This window comes from Haliaeetus leucocephalus, unplaced genomic scaffold (assembly GCF_000737465.1).
Source record: "Haliaeetus leucocephalus isolate CR32 unplaced genomic scaffold, Haliaeetus_leucocephalus-4.0 Scaffold147, whole genome shotgun sequence".
Lineage (NCBI taxonomy): Eukaryota > Metazoa > Chordata > Aves > Accipitriformes > Accipitridae > Haliaeetus > Haliaeetus leucocephalus.
Genome location: NW_010972583.1, coordinates 453,701 through 468,821, shown reverse-complemented (window position 1 = coordinate 468,821; position 15,121 = coordinate 453,701). Strand labels below are relative to the sequence as shown.

General features: G+C 40.0%; 1 protein-coding gene across 1 annotated transcript in view; it reads left to right on the top strand.

The window, feature by feature from the left end:
- Positions 1–15,121, top strand: part of LOC104828056 (serine/threonine-protein kinase TNNI3K) — an 89,315-nt gene that overhangs the window by 28,329 nt on the left and 45,865 nt on the right. The window contains exons 11-17 of the mRNA XM_010561495.1: positions 404–553; positions 2,625–2,711; positions 3,946–4,002; positions 5,046–5,138; positions 5,221–5,278; positions 5,394–5,588; positions 5,940–6,044. Coding sequence (XP_010559797.1) covers positions 404–553; positions 2,625–2,711; positions 3,946–4,002; positions 5,046–5,138; positions 5,221–5,278; positions 5,394–5,588; positions 5,940–6,044 — 745 coding nt within the window. The remainder of the gene's footprint in view (positions 1–403; positions 554–2,624; positions 2,712–3,945; positions 4,003–5,045; positions 5,139–5,220; positions 5,279–5,393; positions 5,589–5,939; positions 6,045–15,121) is intronic.

Genomic DNA, 15,121 nt, shown 5'->3' with positions numbered 1-15,121 from the left:
AAACCTGATGTAAACCGATTCTCCCATAGTTAGGCTCCTAAGTAGTTTTAAGAATTGGGCCCATGTATTATTCTGCTAGGGACTAGGCATGTAGGATATAGCATCTGAAGGGCTGCACACCTCCACGTCCCTGCTACAGGCAATGAAAAAAAGAGCCTTCTTTGTTTCTACTTGCTTTTCCTCACATACAAAGTTGTTAAATGTGATTTGCAGGTGGTGGAGTAAATGCTGACATGTTGTGTAGCAGGCAACAGATTGGTTCTTGCAGCATTAATATTTTATTTTCACCTATTGCCTCAGGTATTTTTTGATAATATATTCCTTTATCGAGGAAATCAATTTGCTGCAAGTCCTATTATGATGTTCTGACAGTTGTGCTTACCACACTTCTCTGATGTTCTAGGATTACACTGTGCTTGCTACCATGGTCATATTCGACTTGTACAGTTCTTACTGGATAATGGAGCTGATATGAATCTGGTAGCTTGTGATCCCAGCAGGTCCAGTGGAGAAAAGGATGAGCAGACCTGTTTGATGTGGGCTTATGAGAAAGGTATTTCAATTTTCTAGTTTCTGCTACAAAAATCCACAGGAACATTACAGGAAGGAGAGAACAGCACAGGAAGGAGATAACACTACAAAATAACCCCTCAGTCCCTGTGGGGGACTAAGAGCTGTCACCACCTGCTTTCCAGTTCCTGGCATGAAGGGTTATAAAAAACAGCACTTTTATTTATCTTCTCTCTCTGTTTAACTCTGTTAAACATCAGTTTAATTCAACACAAACTCAAGTACAGGAGTACTTATGTGCTGCTAAAGTAGAAAACATACAGCCTGTTCAGAAAAGGCTATTTCTCCCTCTGCTATGTGCATGAGCTTTAATTTTATTACTGAAAGAGGCATTACAAGGAGCAATGATTCGGAGTCAGGAATCTTAAATTCTTGCAAATATGGATCAAAGCAAGGCATTTTCCATGGTTCCTGTTATACTGTCCTACAGGTACAGCAATGTGTCAGTTTTCTGTCCCGTTTTTGACTCCATGACTTCTGGCACATTCCCCCCTCCTCCAAAAGCACTGCAGTACCATTTATTATGAAAATGACTGTAATATAGTAAAAGTATGGATTTCAAAGGCCTTTCAAAAACTGATACTAGCAAAATACTCCGTATGAAATTACTGAGGGAAAACTCATCTTTGAAAGGTTTAGAAAAGAATTTTTAATATTGCCAAGCAGAACTTTGTGCATCAAACATCTGAGAGAGTGAGCACGTTGTGCACAGACCGCTCTGTTCTGGTTCCTTGCAAAGGAGAATGATGAGTATAGCAACTGTCCACAGCAATATGGCATACAAATTTTGTCCAGTTGTCACGGTTTCATCCCAGCCGGTACCGAAGCCCCGGGCAGCCGCCGTCCCCCTGCCACCTCCCCGGCCGGGCCACGCCGGGATGAGGAGAAAACGGGAAGAAAAGCTCGTGGGTCGAGACAAGGACAGGGAGGGATCCCTCCCTCCCTCCCCACTGACGGGCAACAGACAGGCTCCGCTCGGGGAAGAAGCGAAACCGGTTTCCCTCGCTGCCGATCGACTCCAAACGAGGAGAACGAGGAGGAAACCCCGACCTGCGAACCCCTTCCCCCCAGCCCTCCCTCCTTCCCGCCTCAACTCCGCTCCCGCTTCTCTCTCCCTCCTCCCCCCGGCGGCGGGCAATGGCGGTTGGGGTCCGCTCACCACACCTTGTCTCTGCCGCTCCTGCCTCCTCAGGGGGACGGCCCCGCACTCGTCCCCTGCTCCGCCGCGGGGTCCCTCCCTCCGCCAACTTCTCCGGCGGGGGCTCCTCTCTCCCCGGGCTGCAGGTGGGCGTCTGCTGCCCCGCTCCCCTCCACGGGCTGGGGGGGGACAGCCTGCCGCCTCACCGCGGGCTGCGGGGCCGTCGTTCGTTCGTTCGTCCGTCCGTCCCCCTCCCCCTCCTCCTCTCCTTCCCTCGCCTCACCTCGGCGGCGGCCGCAGGGGGCCTCGTCCCAGTCGTCCCGCCGCGGGTTCCCCTTCTTCTGAAAGGCGTTCGTTCTCCCCCAGGGGCTCTTAAAGGCGTCCGTTCGTTCTCCCCCAGGTGTTCCCGCCGTGGCTGAGGGGCTCGGCCTGGGCCGGAGGCGGGTCCGGCCTGGAGCCGGGGGAGCTTCCAGCACCTTCCAGCAGGAGCCGGCCCTGCCGACCCTGCCCCGCCGACGGAAAAAAACGACACACGAACCCGAGACACCGGTTTAGGACACCAAAACAGAAATATTTTCGGGCACTGGTTTTACTTGTAAGGCCTATTGAAGACTATTGTGAACTTCCATTTTAGGATTGCTGTAGCAGAGTTTTTACTATTGCCATACCTCACGTTTTAGGATTAGGTGGACTTATGAAAATAACATGTTTGTTTTTATTGGCAGGTATTTCCCTGTGTTTCTATAGCTAAGAATCATAGTATGTTTCAGATTAGCGCTGCTGTATCTTTGTTTACATGTTTCATAGGCCCATTGTACATTTTTTTTAAAATCCCCTGATTTTGTATAAATCAATTTAAAAAAATAATACTGTTGAGTTTACATGCAAATCCCTATATTTCCACTTTTTTTCTTAGGTCATGATGCCATTGTGACCCTTCTGAAGCATTATAAGAGACCTCAAGATGAATCACCCTGTAATGAATACTCACAACCTGGAGGCGGTATGGTCTGAGAAATAACTTTATTCTCTAACTGAAGGGTCTGATCCAAAGACCGCTGAAATCTCTGGAAAGGTTCCACTGATGTCAGTGAGCTTTGGATCAGTTCTGTCTGGCACAAAGAAAATTAGTGTCATAAGAATCACCATTTTCCAGGTACCCTCTATTTATGTCAGAAGTCTTCCTTTATCTTAAAATCGAGTTGTCACATTGTATTACTCACTTGAAAGAAAAGCTAAAAGCTGTGAGATGAAGATCAATCCCTAGTAATCATTATTCATACCTTTTTACATCCTTAATACCTTGTTTAGCCATTCTCTTTGTGTTGTTTAGGTCTGAGGTTTCTTTGATTGCTGACATTTGGTATATTTCTATACTCAGTCCCCTTCATATTTTTTAATATCTTTGGATATCTCATTCCCCCTTGGGAAGAATTAATTACCCTTTTTCCTGCAAAAATACTCATTTGTATTGGCAACTAAATGACAAGTGCCAAGAAGAACGTTAACGCAAGCAGTTAGATAAACAAAATATTTTGCAGTGTGTTGAGAATGCTGCCTCCAGAGAGGGTGAATATGTTATACGTTGTGGCTTGTCCAGGTCATTGACTCCTCCTGTCGTGGAAACAGGAGGAACCCTACAGTCAGCAGCAGGATCAATCTGCTTCCTACATAGTTTGACCTGTTCCAGTTTTAGGTGTATTATCTCTCAAGTGTATGTAAATCTTTTGGGGACTAAGTTTATGCATGTATTGGAAATGTATTTTGGCAAGCAATTAGCACACCCAGACAGATGTTTTTTAATGCTGATTGTTAAAAGAACTCGGCTGCCACTTAAGCAGAAAAACAAGAGTTGAAATTTTTGGTACATGGAGAAAGCTGAGGTCTTTTGGAAAATCTAGTCAGTGAACTAAACAGTGCAATATGTTCACAGCCCAATTGGCAGAATTTGTGAATCTGATCAGAGTTCCTTTACAAAATCTAGCTCATATAAAACGCTACATTGGCCTTCTTTAACACCAGTGAAAGCCAGTATCATTCTACAGGATTTAGTGAAGCTATATACAAATTACTTTCAGGAACGCAGCAATATAACGTCACAATCATGTGTGTGCTTATGTGTATTTTCACCCCTTTATTATTCATTCTTTAAGCAATCATCGCCTCATTAATTTATCAGTACAGATGCTTATACTGTCTTTGAATGCCATAAAATTAATTCTGTTCTTCTATTTCAGATGGTTCCTATGTGTCAGTTCCATCCCCTCTAGGAAAGATTAAAAGCATGACTAAAGGTATTTGCAATGGCAATGGGAAACTTGAACTTTTACGGTCTTTTTACCCAAGGTGTTTGTCAGCCTAAACATACTACACAAGATTCATTATTCCTGGAATTTTCATTTCTAAGAAATGTAATGTTGTGCATAAGCAGCAGCTATACTTCCCTAGGATAATTTTAGGAAACAATATACTTAGCTGTGTTGCTCAGCATCATGATAATTCCTGTATTTGTCTTATTTTCATTTACTTCTAAATATATATTTATTACTTTGGAGAAGAGGATGTGATTGTGAATTAGTACTAATGAAATACACACATATCCATGAATGCAAACAAATATCATATTGAATCCCACTGTAAAATGCCTGGATTATCTTTACACAAAAAATTCTGTCCAAAAATAATTTGTGTTTACCTGAAACAAATATAGATAAAACATTCAGATGAATATTTGTACTTTAGAATATTTCTTTTTTTTGTGGTGCTTTCAATTTTCCACCAAATATTCACTCTGGATATAATCAAATCCTTGCATCCTTTACATAGCAGCTTTGAAATGTTCCATTTAGAAATATTCTGATAAACTTTGTAGTAATAAACCAAAAAGATCAACAAGGTAGAGATGTTTGCTAACTAAATTATGTTGCAAAATTTAGATTCCACATGTCACTGAAGAGTAGGTCAGATCTGGAATAACATCCCCTGCATTGGTAATGAGTACTAGCTATACAGAAAAAAAAGGAACTAATTCTCTGTATAAAGAATTTGACACAACCATCACATGATACAGGCAGAATATGCTTATGGGACAGTGTTCATCACTGATAAGATTTTAAAGCCAAGAAAGCCCAAGGCAACTGTAGCGTTGCAAGTATTTGGCTGTTATTGGGGTTTATGGTGGTTACTGAAAGAAAAGGGAATAGGATTACCAGTCAACCAATTTACAGGAGGAAAATCAGCTTTTACTGTGCAACAGTTTTGTGAAGTTAAATGCTTATATTATGTCCTTCCCCATGACCCCACAATTTACAAATAGGATAAGTGTTTTCTTTTGCAGAAAAGGCAGATGTTCTTCTCCTCCGTGCTGGTTTGCCATCACATTTCCATCTTCAGCTCTCTGAAATAGAGTTCCATGAGATTATCGGCTCAGGTACCAGAAATAAGAATGCATCTGTTTTAAATGTCTGATGTTCATAAATATCTTTTTGCTTATTTATTTTAAACCATTTTAGGGTCTTTTGGAAAAGTATATAAGGGACGATGCAGAAATAAAATTGTTGCAATCAAGCGGTAAGTTTATCAGACTTTTCCATCTTGTTTGGTTAATGACCTAGTTCGAAGTATTAAAAAAACCCATATTTTATGATATTTTTGCCTTACTGTTTTCTTTCATGTAAATTCTAAGCTATCGAGCCAATACCTACTGCTCCAAATCTGATGTGGACATGTTCTGCCGTGAAGTTTCCATTCTCTGCCGATTGAATCATCCGTGTGTCATCCAGTTTGTGGGAGCTTGCTTAGATGACCCAAGTCAGTTTGCTATAGTCACTCAGTATATTTCTGGAGGATCGCTCTTCTCCCTGCTTCATGAACAGAAGAGGTATTCCACCTGTTCTCTGTTTGGACTTGTGGTACAGAATTTGGAAGACTAGTAAATCCATGTTGATGTAAATGTTATTCTTTAAGTACAAAACAAGAGAGAAGGGAACACACCAGAAAAATTTTAGCTTTGATTCAGATTATTGGGTGTACAAGGGAAATTAATAAGTAATCACAAAATTGTTATTATCATTATTTTACATTATATACATTTACATTACATAAAGTATATAACTTTTTTGAATTTAAAACAATTTTAAACGTTCCATGATTTACAGATAAGAATAATTTACAGATAATTTTTGTCTGTTTATTAACTTTGAGTAATTTTTTTTTTTTTTTCAAAATACAGAACTCTTGATCTGCAGTCTAAATTAATCATTGCTGTAGATGTTGCCAAAGGCATGGAGTACCTCCACAATCTCACACAACCAATCATACATCGTGATTTGAACAGGTAAGTTTATTTCTTTATCCGAAAAATTCAGGGAATGTGAAGTCTCAAAGCAACAGTGATGGTCTGCAGTCTCACCTGTACTTGCAGACACTTGTAACTGTGCAGTATCTCATTAGCACTGATGGAGCTTGGAGGAAGGTCTGCTTGCATCAGTTGGACTTGGGAATTGCGGCATGATGCTTTCACATTCGCTGAAGGCGTTAATACATTTTACTTGAATGACTTAACAGACAGCAGTCAGCTTTATGCTTAATAATTTCACTGACAGATATCTTACCTGAACTTTACAAAATATTTATACCCTATTTGCATACATTAGTCCTGTAGGATAGTATTTTTACAGTTTATGCTATCTAGTATATTTCCCCAGTATAATTTTTTTAATCCAAAACATTAATTAATTCATTTCACCTACTTTTGCCCATCTGAGAATTAAGTGCTTAATTTAAACTAGTCACTAGTCCCCCTAAAGTCGATGCAGGAATGCAAGAAGGCTTCCAGAAGGCAATCCCTCCCGTTTGTTTTAGGTGGCTGTCTTGGAGAGGGAGGAACGTTGGATGAGCCTGTGCTTGTAACCGGGAGGGGAGTGGCCATCTAGTTTAGACTAAATGCCAACTGCTGACACTCACAGAGGTATGCTAGGTAAATCTCAGCCTAGGAGACAGCTGACAGTACCACTGGCAAAGAAGTAGGAGAGAGTCTACATGAGTTGCGTGTCCAGATTTCCCTCTGGAGATGAAACTGAATTGAAAAAAACTCAGAGGTTTTATACAAACTGCTACGAGTCACCATTTGCTTAACTGTAATTGTCATTGAAGGATGCAACTACTAAAAACCAGTATTTTCTTGCATCTGGCCCACTAATGTTCAGCCTTTGTTAAAAGCAGGAAACATCTTCCCTACTGAGGAGAATTTTATTGTGTCATGTCTAGATCAGAAATCACTCAGACTACCCATTCTGCACAAACTTCTGCTTTGGAAGTGGACTAACCAAAATTACCTACAGTTGTATTTAAAGGAGAGCAACTAGGCAAAGAAAGTTCGTGCTGATATTTATAGCTGTTGCACTTTTTAGCCACAGTAGCTTGCTTGGAAACAGCTCCTTCATATGTACGAGCACTGTGACAAGAAAGCTTCTACAGAAGACATTTTTAAAAAGTAGGATGAAGTGAGTTACAAAATCGGTTTTCTTCAGTGTCAGGCATACACCTCTTAATTTTCCACTAGCTTAACTACTTGGTTTTAGAAAAAAATTACAGAAATGTTCATTTTGTTTATACCTCAAGTGACTGGTCCTATAGAGTTGTGGTGATACAACAACTAACATTTTCCTGCATCGTGCTGTAAGTTTTCATTTCCTAGTGACAATGATAGCTGCAGTGAAAGATTACTTGTGAAAGACACTCATACTTTTGGAAAAGGAGCTGTTTTTTTCTCTTTGCTGAGCAAAGAGAAAAAAAGATTGTGAAACTATACCCAGTTCAGGGTTCCGGTATGAAATTTGAAAAAATATGAGAGCAGCAGCAGTTTTCTGGACATTGTTGTTGGCATCTCCTGGAGAACAGCATGGCTTGCACACGGAAAAGGTTCTGTTTTCTTGCTTGAAGTGTACCTACATGGACAGCTCTACAAAGGACACCTATGAAGGGAGGGACTCCAAATGTACTATTTGTCCTTTATAAGCAGGAGGTTTCTTGGGAATTGAAGCATAACAAGGAGACTGTGTGTGTATATATAAGACCAGTCACAGGGGTGCAGACTGAAGCCCACTGAACTCAGTGTCCTGCCTCTGGCAGTGGCCCATGGTGACAAATTTGAGAGCCAGGCATGTATATAATGATAATGTCTTGAATTCTCTCTCAGTGCCCAAGAAGTTTGGGTTCAGAAGGGTACTTTCAAAAATGAGTACCTGCTCTTGAAGTAATTTTTTAATTGAAAGAATAACTCTTTTGTGGTTAAGAAAGCAAAAAATGTCCTTGCAGACTGAAGATGAAAATCAAATCACTAATGCAAAAGAAACTGCACATTTCTTTATTTTAGTCTGAAGAACGCAGTCTACAAACCATATCACTTCAAGCCAGTCTACTGGGATTTATGTGCCCTAGGTTAGCAATATTGGCACAAATTCTGCTTCATACTCTGACCACAAATTTTAGCACACTTTGCTTTATTTGTCTATTCTGATGTATGAATGCATCCATCTGCTCATGTTAAAACTGCTGCAAGCACATAAAAATGGCTACTGTTAACCATTGCCAATTACATGCCCCATTACTTTATTTAAATGTGCAGATATGGTGTTTCTGTATGGGTATGGTAAATGTATGATGTTTAGAAGGATACTGCTGATGTGTTATATTCATCCATGTATATTGACTATATAAAGGCTTAATCTAAGTATATTAATATAAGCCACATTCTGCAATTTTACTGTAGCAGAGCTACATAAAATTTGTCTGTTGAAGAGTATTTTAAATGCATTTTGGATTGACTAAATACTTTCAAAAACCGTGCCATTTGTCAAAATTCTTTTAGCCTAAGAAAGCCTGAACCCACATTTCAGAGGCCTTTGAAATGCTTCATTTTGACATTTTAAATTATTTTTTCTATTTTTCCTATTTTTTATTTTTTAATTCTAATTCAAATTCCAAGTTTTTAAAATACAATTCTACTTATCAAATAAATCTCAAAAAATAAAAATGAAAAATTAAAAGTTTCATCTTCATATGAACAAGTACAATTTTGTTGACAAGAAATGTCTGTTCCCCACTTTTTATTCCATAACGTTAAGCTCCATAAAATGTTCTGAGTCAAGGCAAAATGAAACAGTCCATAAAAATGACTTCTTCAAACAGTTCCATTAATTAGCAGGAGACATTAGGACAGTCAAACTCTGAAGTGCAACTCAAATTGTCTTCTAACATTTTGAACTAATTACAATTCATTATCAAGTGATGTGACTGCAAAGCTTTTCAGTAACCAGCTCTGAGCGATTCGGGAGGAATTCAGGGAAATCTTAGAATGCACAGCACAAACTGTGTATTCTTGACTGCGTTTGTGCGTGAAGCCTGCCTGCAGCACCAGCAGTCCGTGCAGCGCTGATCCCATAAGAATCCCATGGTTGGGTGGGTGGTGATGTCTCACCTTGCACCTTTGCCCACAGAGCCGAGCCGGGCATCAAGCGCTCCCCGAAAGGCCCCGTGCTCTCCGCTCTGCAGCACCTCGCCTGGCCTGGCAGCAGTGGCTGCAGGGGTCCCCAGGGATCGGGGGGACGGGAGTCCCTCCTGCAGCCGTCGGCTGCTCCTGACCAGGCAGTGCTTCACTGCGGCACATGTTGCACCTCTTGATCCCCTTACAGCTTCGAGTGCTCCCCCCAGGATTGGCAGCGAGCTGGCAGGTCTCCAATTTCCTGGTGTGTTGCTGGTGCCTCATACTGCTGTTTTCTAGTCTTTAGGGGTATGTCCTGAATTAAGTCAGGTTTGGTAATGTCAGCTAATACCTCAGTGCAGAGCGTGCTCGGTCCTGACATCTTGTTGTTATGAAAGACTCTCTAATTTTTTAATAACTGAAATGATGAAATCCTGAACACTTAATTCATTGGTTTCTGTCCTTGTTGACTGAATTTCCCACACGGGCAAACACTTTCTTCCACTGTCCTGCAAGGATGGATGCAAATACTTGTTTAATCTGTTTGTTTGGTTTTTTTTAATTTTCCATCTGAGAATTCTCAGTTTATTTTCAGCGTAGCACTGTACTTTCAAATAACCCTTTGTTGCATTCTTTCATTACTTCATCTCCTTTCCTTTGTTTTGTCTCTTTTACTTTAAATATTTTCCCATAATCACTGAGTTCATCTGACTCTTTCTTTGGTTTTTTGGCCACTTGTTACAGATAAAAGCGTCTCTGACTGGATTGCTTGTAAGAGCTAAAATATAGTGCAGGACTGTGCACTCATTCTGTTTCTTTGGTGATACCTGAGTGGAAGCACTGAGTCCTCGATATATGCAGAGAAAAATCTGTTCTTGCTGTTCTAGCTATGACAATAGTCTCGTGATGTGTGTATTTCAGTGAAGGGTGGTGAAATACCTAACTGTATTGAATTGTGAGGTTTTAGATGAAAATGATCCTTTTGCTAAAGACAAAACACAATTCTTAGTTCTGCTAGCCCTTTAATGCAAAAGGCACATCATTCGAACTGGGGATGGTTGGACTTTCCTCTCACACAGCATAGCTGTGCACAGCTTTGAACAAACGGCTTTCTGCCTTTGACTGTCATCTCTTCTGCACCCCTTGTAAGTCCTGAGTACCGAGATAGACATGCAGTTCTTCAATTTTGGCCCAAGTCAGGATTGCTAACAGTTTCTAACTAGGTACCTTTACTCTTCTGGCAAATTGATCTTAACCCATCTTGTATGGCAAGGTCTAGATTAAGAGCAAAGAAATTACTGATATTTAAAACTTTTAGTATATTAAATTGTGAGGAAAAGCTTGGCATTGGACAGAGGTTTGCTACACTAAACTTTCTTTCTCAAAAAAAAAAAAAAAATCGCTGTTGGTAAGAGTGACATGCCTCCACCAGTCCTAGAGGCTTTTGGAAATGTTAGGCCAGACCCTAGTGAGGGTCCATTTTTTAAAGTATAAGGTGGATTGGCTAGGATTTGCTGTGCAGAAAGCAACCTGTATATCGACCTACAAAGAAGACAGGCTAGAAGAATGTCTTTTTCCAGGACTGTAGTTGCCTCATTTCTCCATGGTATACCATCCATGTCCACCACCTCTTGTCCTCCTCCTTACAGTCGAGGTTCCCTTCTCCTCACTCCACTGGCTCTGACTTCACGCATCCTCTACTTTCTCACTAAGTCTCCTTCATATACCTGCATCCCTTCACAGGCTCTTTTCAGGCCACCAAAACAGGGAGCTCAGAGGGAGATGCTTTCTTCTGAAGCTATAGTTCTTGCCTCAGTCATGGTTCAAGCCAAGAGCCATGTGTCTGAATGCTGCAGCCTGTGTAATGATTTAGGACAGCAAAGATCCAGACCTTATGGTTCAGCTTTATGCCTTGTCACTGCTGGCTGTTTGTTAGAAAAATAGTTCTGCACTTAAGGATTTTAAATAATGTTTTCCACAAAAGAAAACCCAAAACAGTATCTTGCTAGAGAGCCAAAAAGCGTATCATTGCCTCACAGAACTTTTACCGGATCATATTTGTGAGGGTCAAAAGACAATTTGCTATGAGGACATCAGTGCAGTTGATGTGTGGTGCTGAGAGTAGCTTAACTTCTGAAACTTTTTAGTGTGAGAACAGAAGTCGCGTTTTCAGCGTGAGTCCCAGTCAGCCCACAGGCACAATTACTAGATGAAAATCTTTACAGCAACTTAAGAGAAAGACCAAGAGTGAAATTCTGTGTTAAGTTTTGCCAGTGGCTTCACAGGAGCCTCAAATTTTTTACCTTAAATCTTCACATAGCTTGTAACTCTGTGAGTTCTGAAATCTAATGCAATGCACATAACGCATTAAATAAATCTGCAATATGGCTTGACAGAACAGAGGAGAAAATGAATCTTTCATGTATCTACCCTGGAAAAGGGGTTATCCTTCCATTTTGAGAATAATTGGGAGTTTTATTTTGCTTTTTCCAGTTCTGGAAAAAGAAGTTCTGACAGCTATCAGCAATGGTGACATGTATCTGCTTATTACTACTTATACCATGGTGAGGGATTGTAGCCACAATGATTATAGCACTTTAATAAAAAAGAGACCATTTTAGTATCAATTTAATTTAAGCTGTAACAGCTGAACATGGTTGGACCAAGCCTTTGAGCGACTAACCTTCATTTGATGGCTTTAACTCTTGTAAAAGTTTCTGAGAGATGCCTTAGTGAGGAAGATGAAAGAAAGGATGGAAGCCTGGTGGTAATGGGGATGGTGTCTGCAACTCCTCTTTGTTATAAAATCCCTTATGAAATCTTAAAATAGCAGTTGCCTTTCATTAAACCCACAGTGTGTTAAAGGTAGAAGGATCCTTTCATAGCCCTGTTATCTGGGAGAGGGACATGCACTGAATGTGCTTTGCCTGTCTCTTGCCCTGAGAGGGAGAAGCCCTTGCATCTGGCAGGCCCGCAGAACTACTTGCTTTTGTAAAAGCCAGGATGATTACACACTTCTGATTCTTTTTGCGTTTTCTTCCTTCCATGGTTTCATGAGAGAATGATGCTTGGTCTCACCATTTCAAACTGTGTGGCCTTAACAGAAGACAATTAATTTCTGATTCTGCTGAACTCATTATTAACCTTCTGTCAGATCAGATCAGATCAGATTTATCTTGCTGTATTTCTCAAAACAGAGGCTTAATAGTTCCTTTCTCATCTGTGGTTTTCAAATTTCAAAGTGCCATTGAGGCAATAATAGTGTTTTTGAGCTGTACCTTCCAAGCCTTATTTCTGTGGGTTATATTTTTTACTTTAGAAAAGAAAAATTAGTAACTGTAGTGTTCACTGGTGGTAACAGACTGACAAAACCCTTCCAGAGATTACCTCCTGCTTTCAGATACGTCCATACTCTCAGGACCAAGACAGGCATTTCGGCATTTCTTGTTTTTTCAGAAAGACTTATGCATGCCATTCATAGAAAAGGTCTGTTTATTGATTTCTCAGCTTCTCCACAAAAACTGTCAGCCCAGGTCTTGACTATGTGTATCATCAAGTTGGGTTTATTCAAGGTCTATACAATCCTTGAGTAGATTGAAGTTGAAGAGAGGGCTCAATACATTTTATTCACATTGAGAAATGGTGATAATTTTTGTCCCTACTGACAAAGTCAAATCTGAACCAAGACCACAGAAAAGTCTGTAGTTTTGTATGATTCATGTGCCTACATTCAACCCAGGGCATAGCTTTCAAGAGTCTTTCTAGTTTAGCCTTGCGTTTGATTAATATTTTCATTTGACGTCTGGTAGGAATCTCAAAACAATTCTGCATGTCATACTCAAATCACTGAAATATTTTGATGGGAAGTATATATGGGAGCTAAAATCAGATTAAATATAAACTAAAAGAGTCATGGCTACATTGTGTGACACCACTACACTTTTATGATTAAATTTATCATCCCAAGGTTTGGGTTTAGGTGAAGCTAGAAATCTTGAAGGCAGTGATTTGTGGGAGTCCTGGTTGGGAGAGCTTAAATTTTTCTGTCCTAAAAACTGTTATCCAGTGAATTTGTTCCTCACTTGACTGTTCTTGCTCAGATCTACAACTCTAATATGGGCAAGTTATGCTTTTTTGTTGAGACCATCTATTACTTTCATTTTCCCTTCATCATGTAAGCCATTGCCAACTTTTTCATTTCTTGTTTTCATATACTTTTCACTCTCTTGAATTTACTTAGATCAGTCAACATTTTGACCAATATCATGTAAGCATTGTTGCGTCCACATTCATACTCTTTTACATTGTAATTTGCTCAGCCCTTCAAAAGCAATGTGCCATGAAGGCATAGTGACTGGTGTATGAAAACCTTGATCTTCAGAGTTACAGGAAGCTTCTGACCTAGCTAAAGCATTTTGTGAATTTCCCCACATTCCCAGGTTGTTTGAAAATCTGTGTTTGTGATGCTAATTTCTAAAAGCCTTGCTTTTTATTTGTTGCACGCAACTGGTGTTTTTCTGCTTCCTCATGTGTTCTTTGCTGAAAATTAAATCAATTGCAATAGCTTCCTTGAATCAGTAAATCAATTTTCAATAGATTCTATACACACTTTTCCTGCTAAATGACATTTTGCAATGGGCAAAAGATATTTTGCCTGCATGATCATGATCTATATTCTTGTACTGCATCTTGGATATAGTACATGTCTTTCACTAGCAAAGATTTAAACAGCAAGTATTTTGTCATTGTCCCTAAGCTTGATTCTATCCAACATTTATAGAGCTGTAAAAGATTGTAACTGTGGCAATAGCTCACTTTTCCAGTTATTTTTAAATGTTTCCTCTCTCATCAAGTTTCTGTACCAGGTACAGAACCTCCTCTTTTCTCTAGCAAGTGTGACAGTAATTGAACAGTGTCTTGCTGTTTCAGCTAGATATCCAGCTAGACCTAGTTAAGCGCTGAAGTGGGGAGATGTTATTCCAGCTCTTTTTAGCTTTCCTGGTTGCTAACATCTATGGCAGGCGTCTTGTCCCTGCAGCAATACGTATTTGTATTCTGTGATAGTATCACAGTGGTTTGAAAACAAAATGAATTAGTGTGTAAAAACTCAGGATTTTCTTTTTCTCCTAGAAAAAGTGATACTCACCACACTTCAGCCTATTTCTGAGCTACCTGGAAAAGACAGCTGATTCCTAAGTTGTGGATCTGCTAGGATAAAAGACTAGTGCAGTCGCACTGTGCAGGATACAAGGGACTGCTGTGCAGAGCTGATCCTGCTCAGGGCAGCCTGTGTGCAAAAGTGTGCTAGCAGCAGCAGCTCTGCTGTGTGGCTCTTTTTCTCCTGACCCCCACATTTAAAGATATTTTAACTCTTCTCAGGCATTAGAGCATCACAGATACCTTCTAAGTAATCCTAATTTGTGCTGCATAACACTGCATCACTACCTCAGTGTTACTGACTTCACAAAATCTTGACATACTTGAGTTGATCTTTCCAAATTGGGGTAAATGTTATGTTTTGTTTAGAACTCACATACTGAGTTCCTTTTTCACTTGGCTGCTGGCTGTGCTTCATCTTGATCAAACATAGAAACAAACAAAGAAAAATAATCAAAGCTTCAGTTTTGTTAATTCCTGGTATCTGTTCTTCACAAGTTTGCCTTCCATTTTATGTACTTACTACAAAGTCTCTCCCAGGAAACTGAGATCCATAAAGCTTTTTCAAAATTTGAAAGAAAAGCTTACATCTCCAGACATCCTTCTAGCATAATAATGAATTTTGATCCATTGTTACTGTTCTGTCACAATAACTAGATTTTGCCGAGCCCTTTTAGAGAACCCAGAAATAAATGTTAGCTCTCCTGTACATCCTGAGCTATAACCATGCTCATTCTTCACTGAGTGTACATTTACTTCTTTTAGTGGTGACT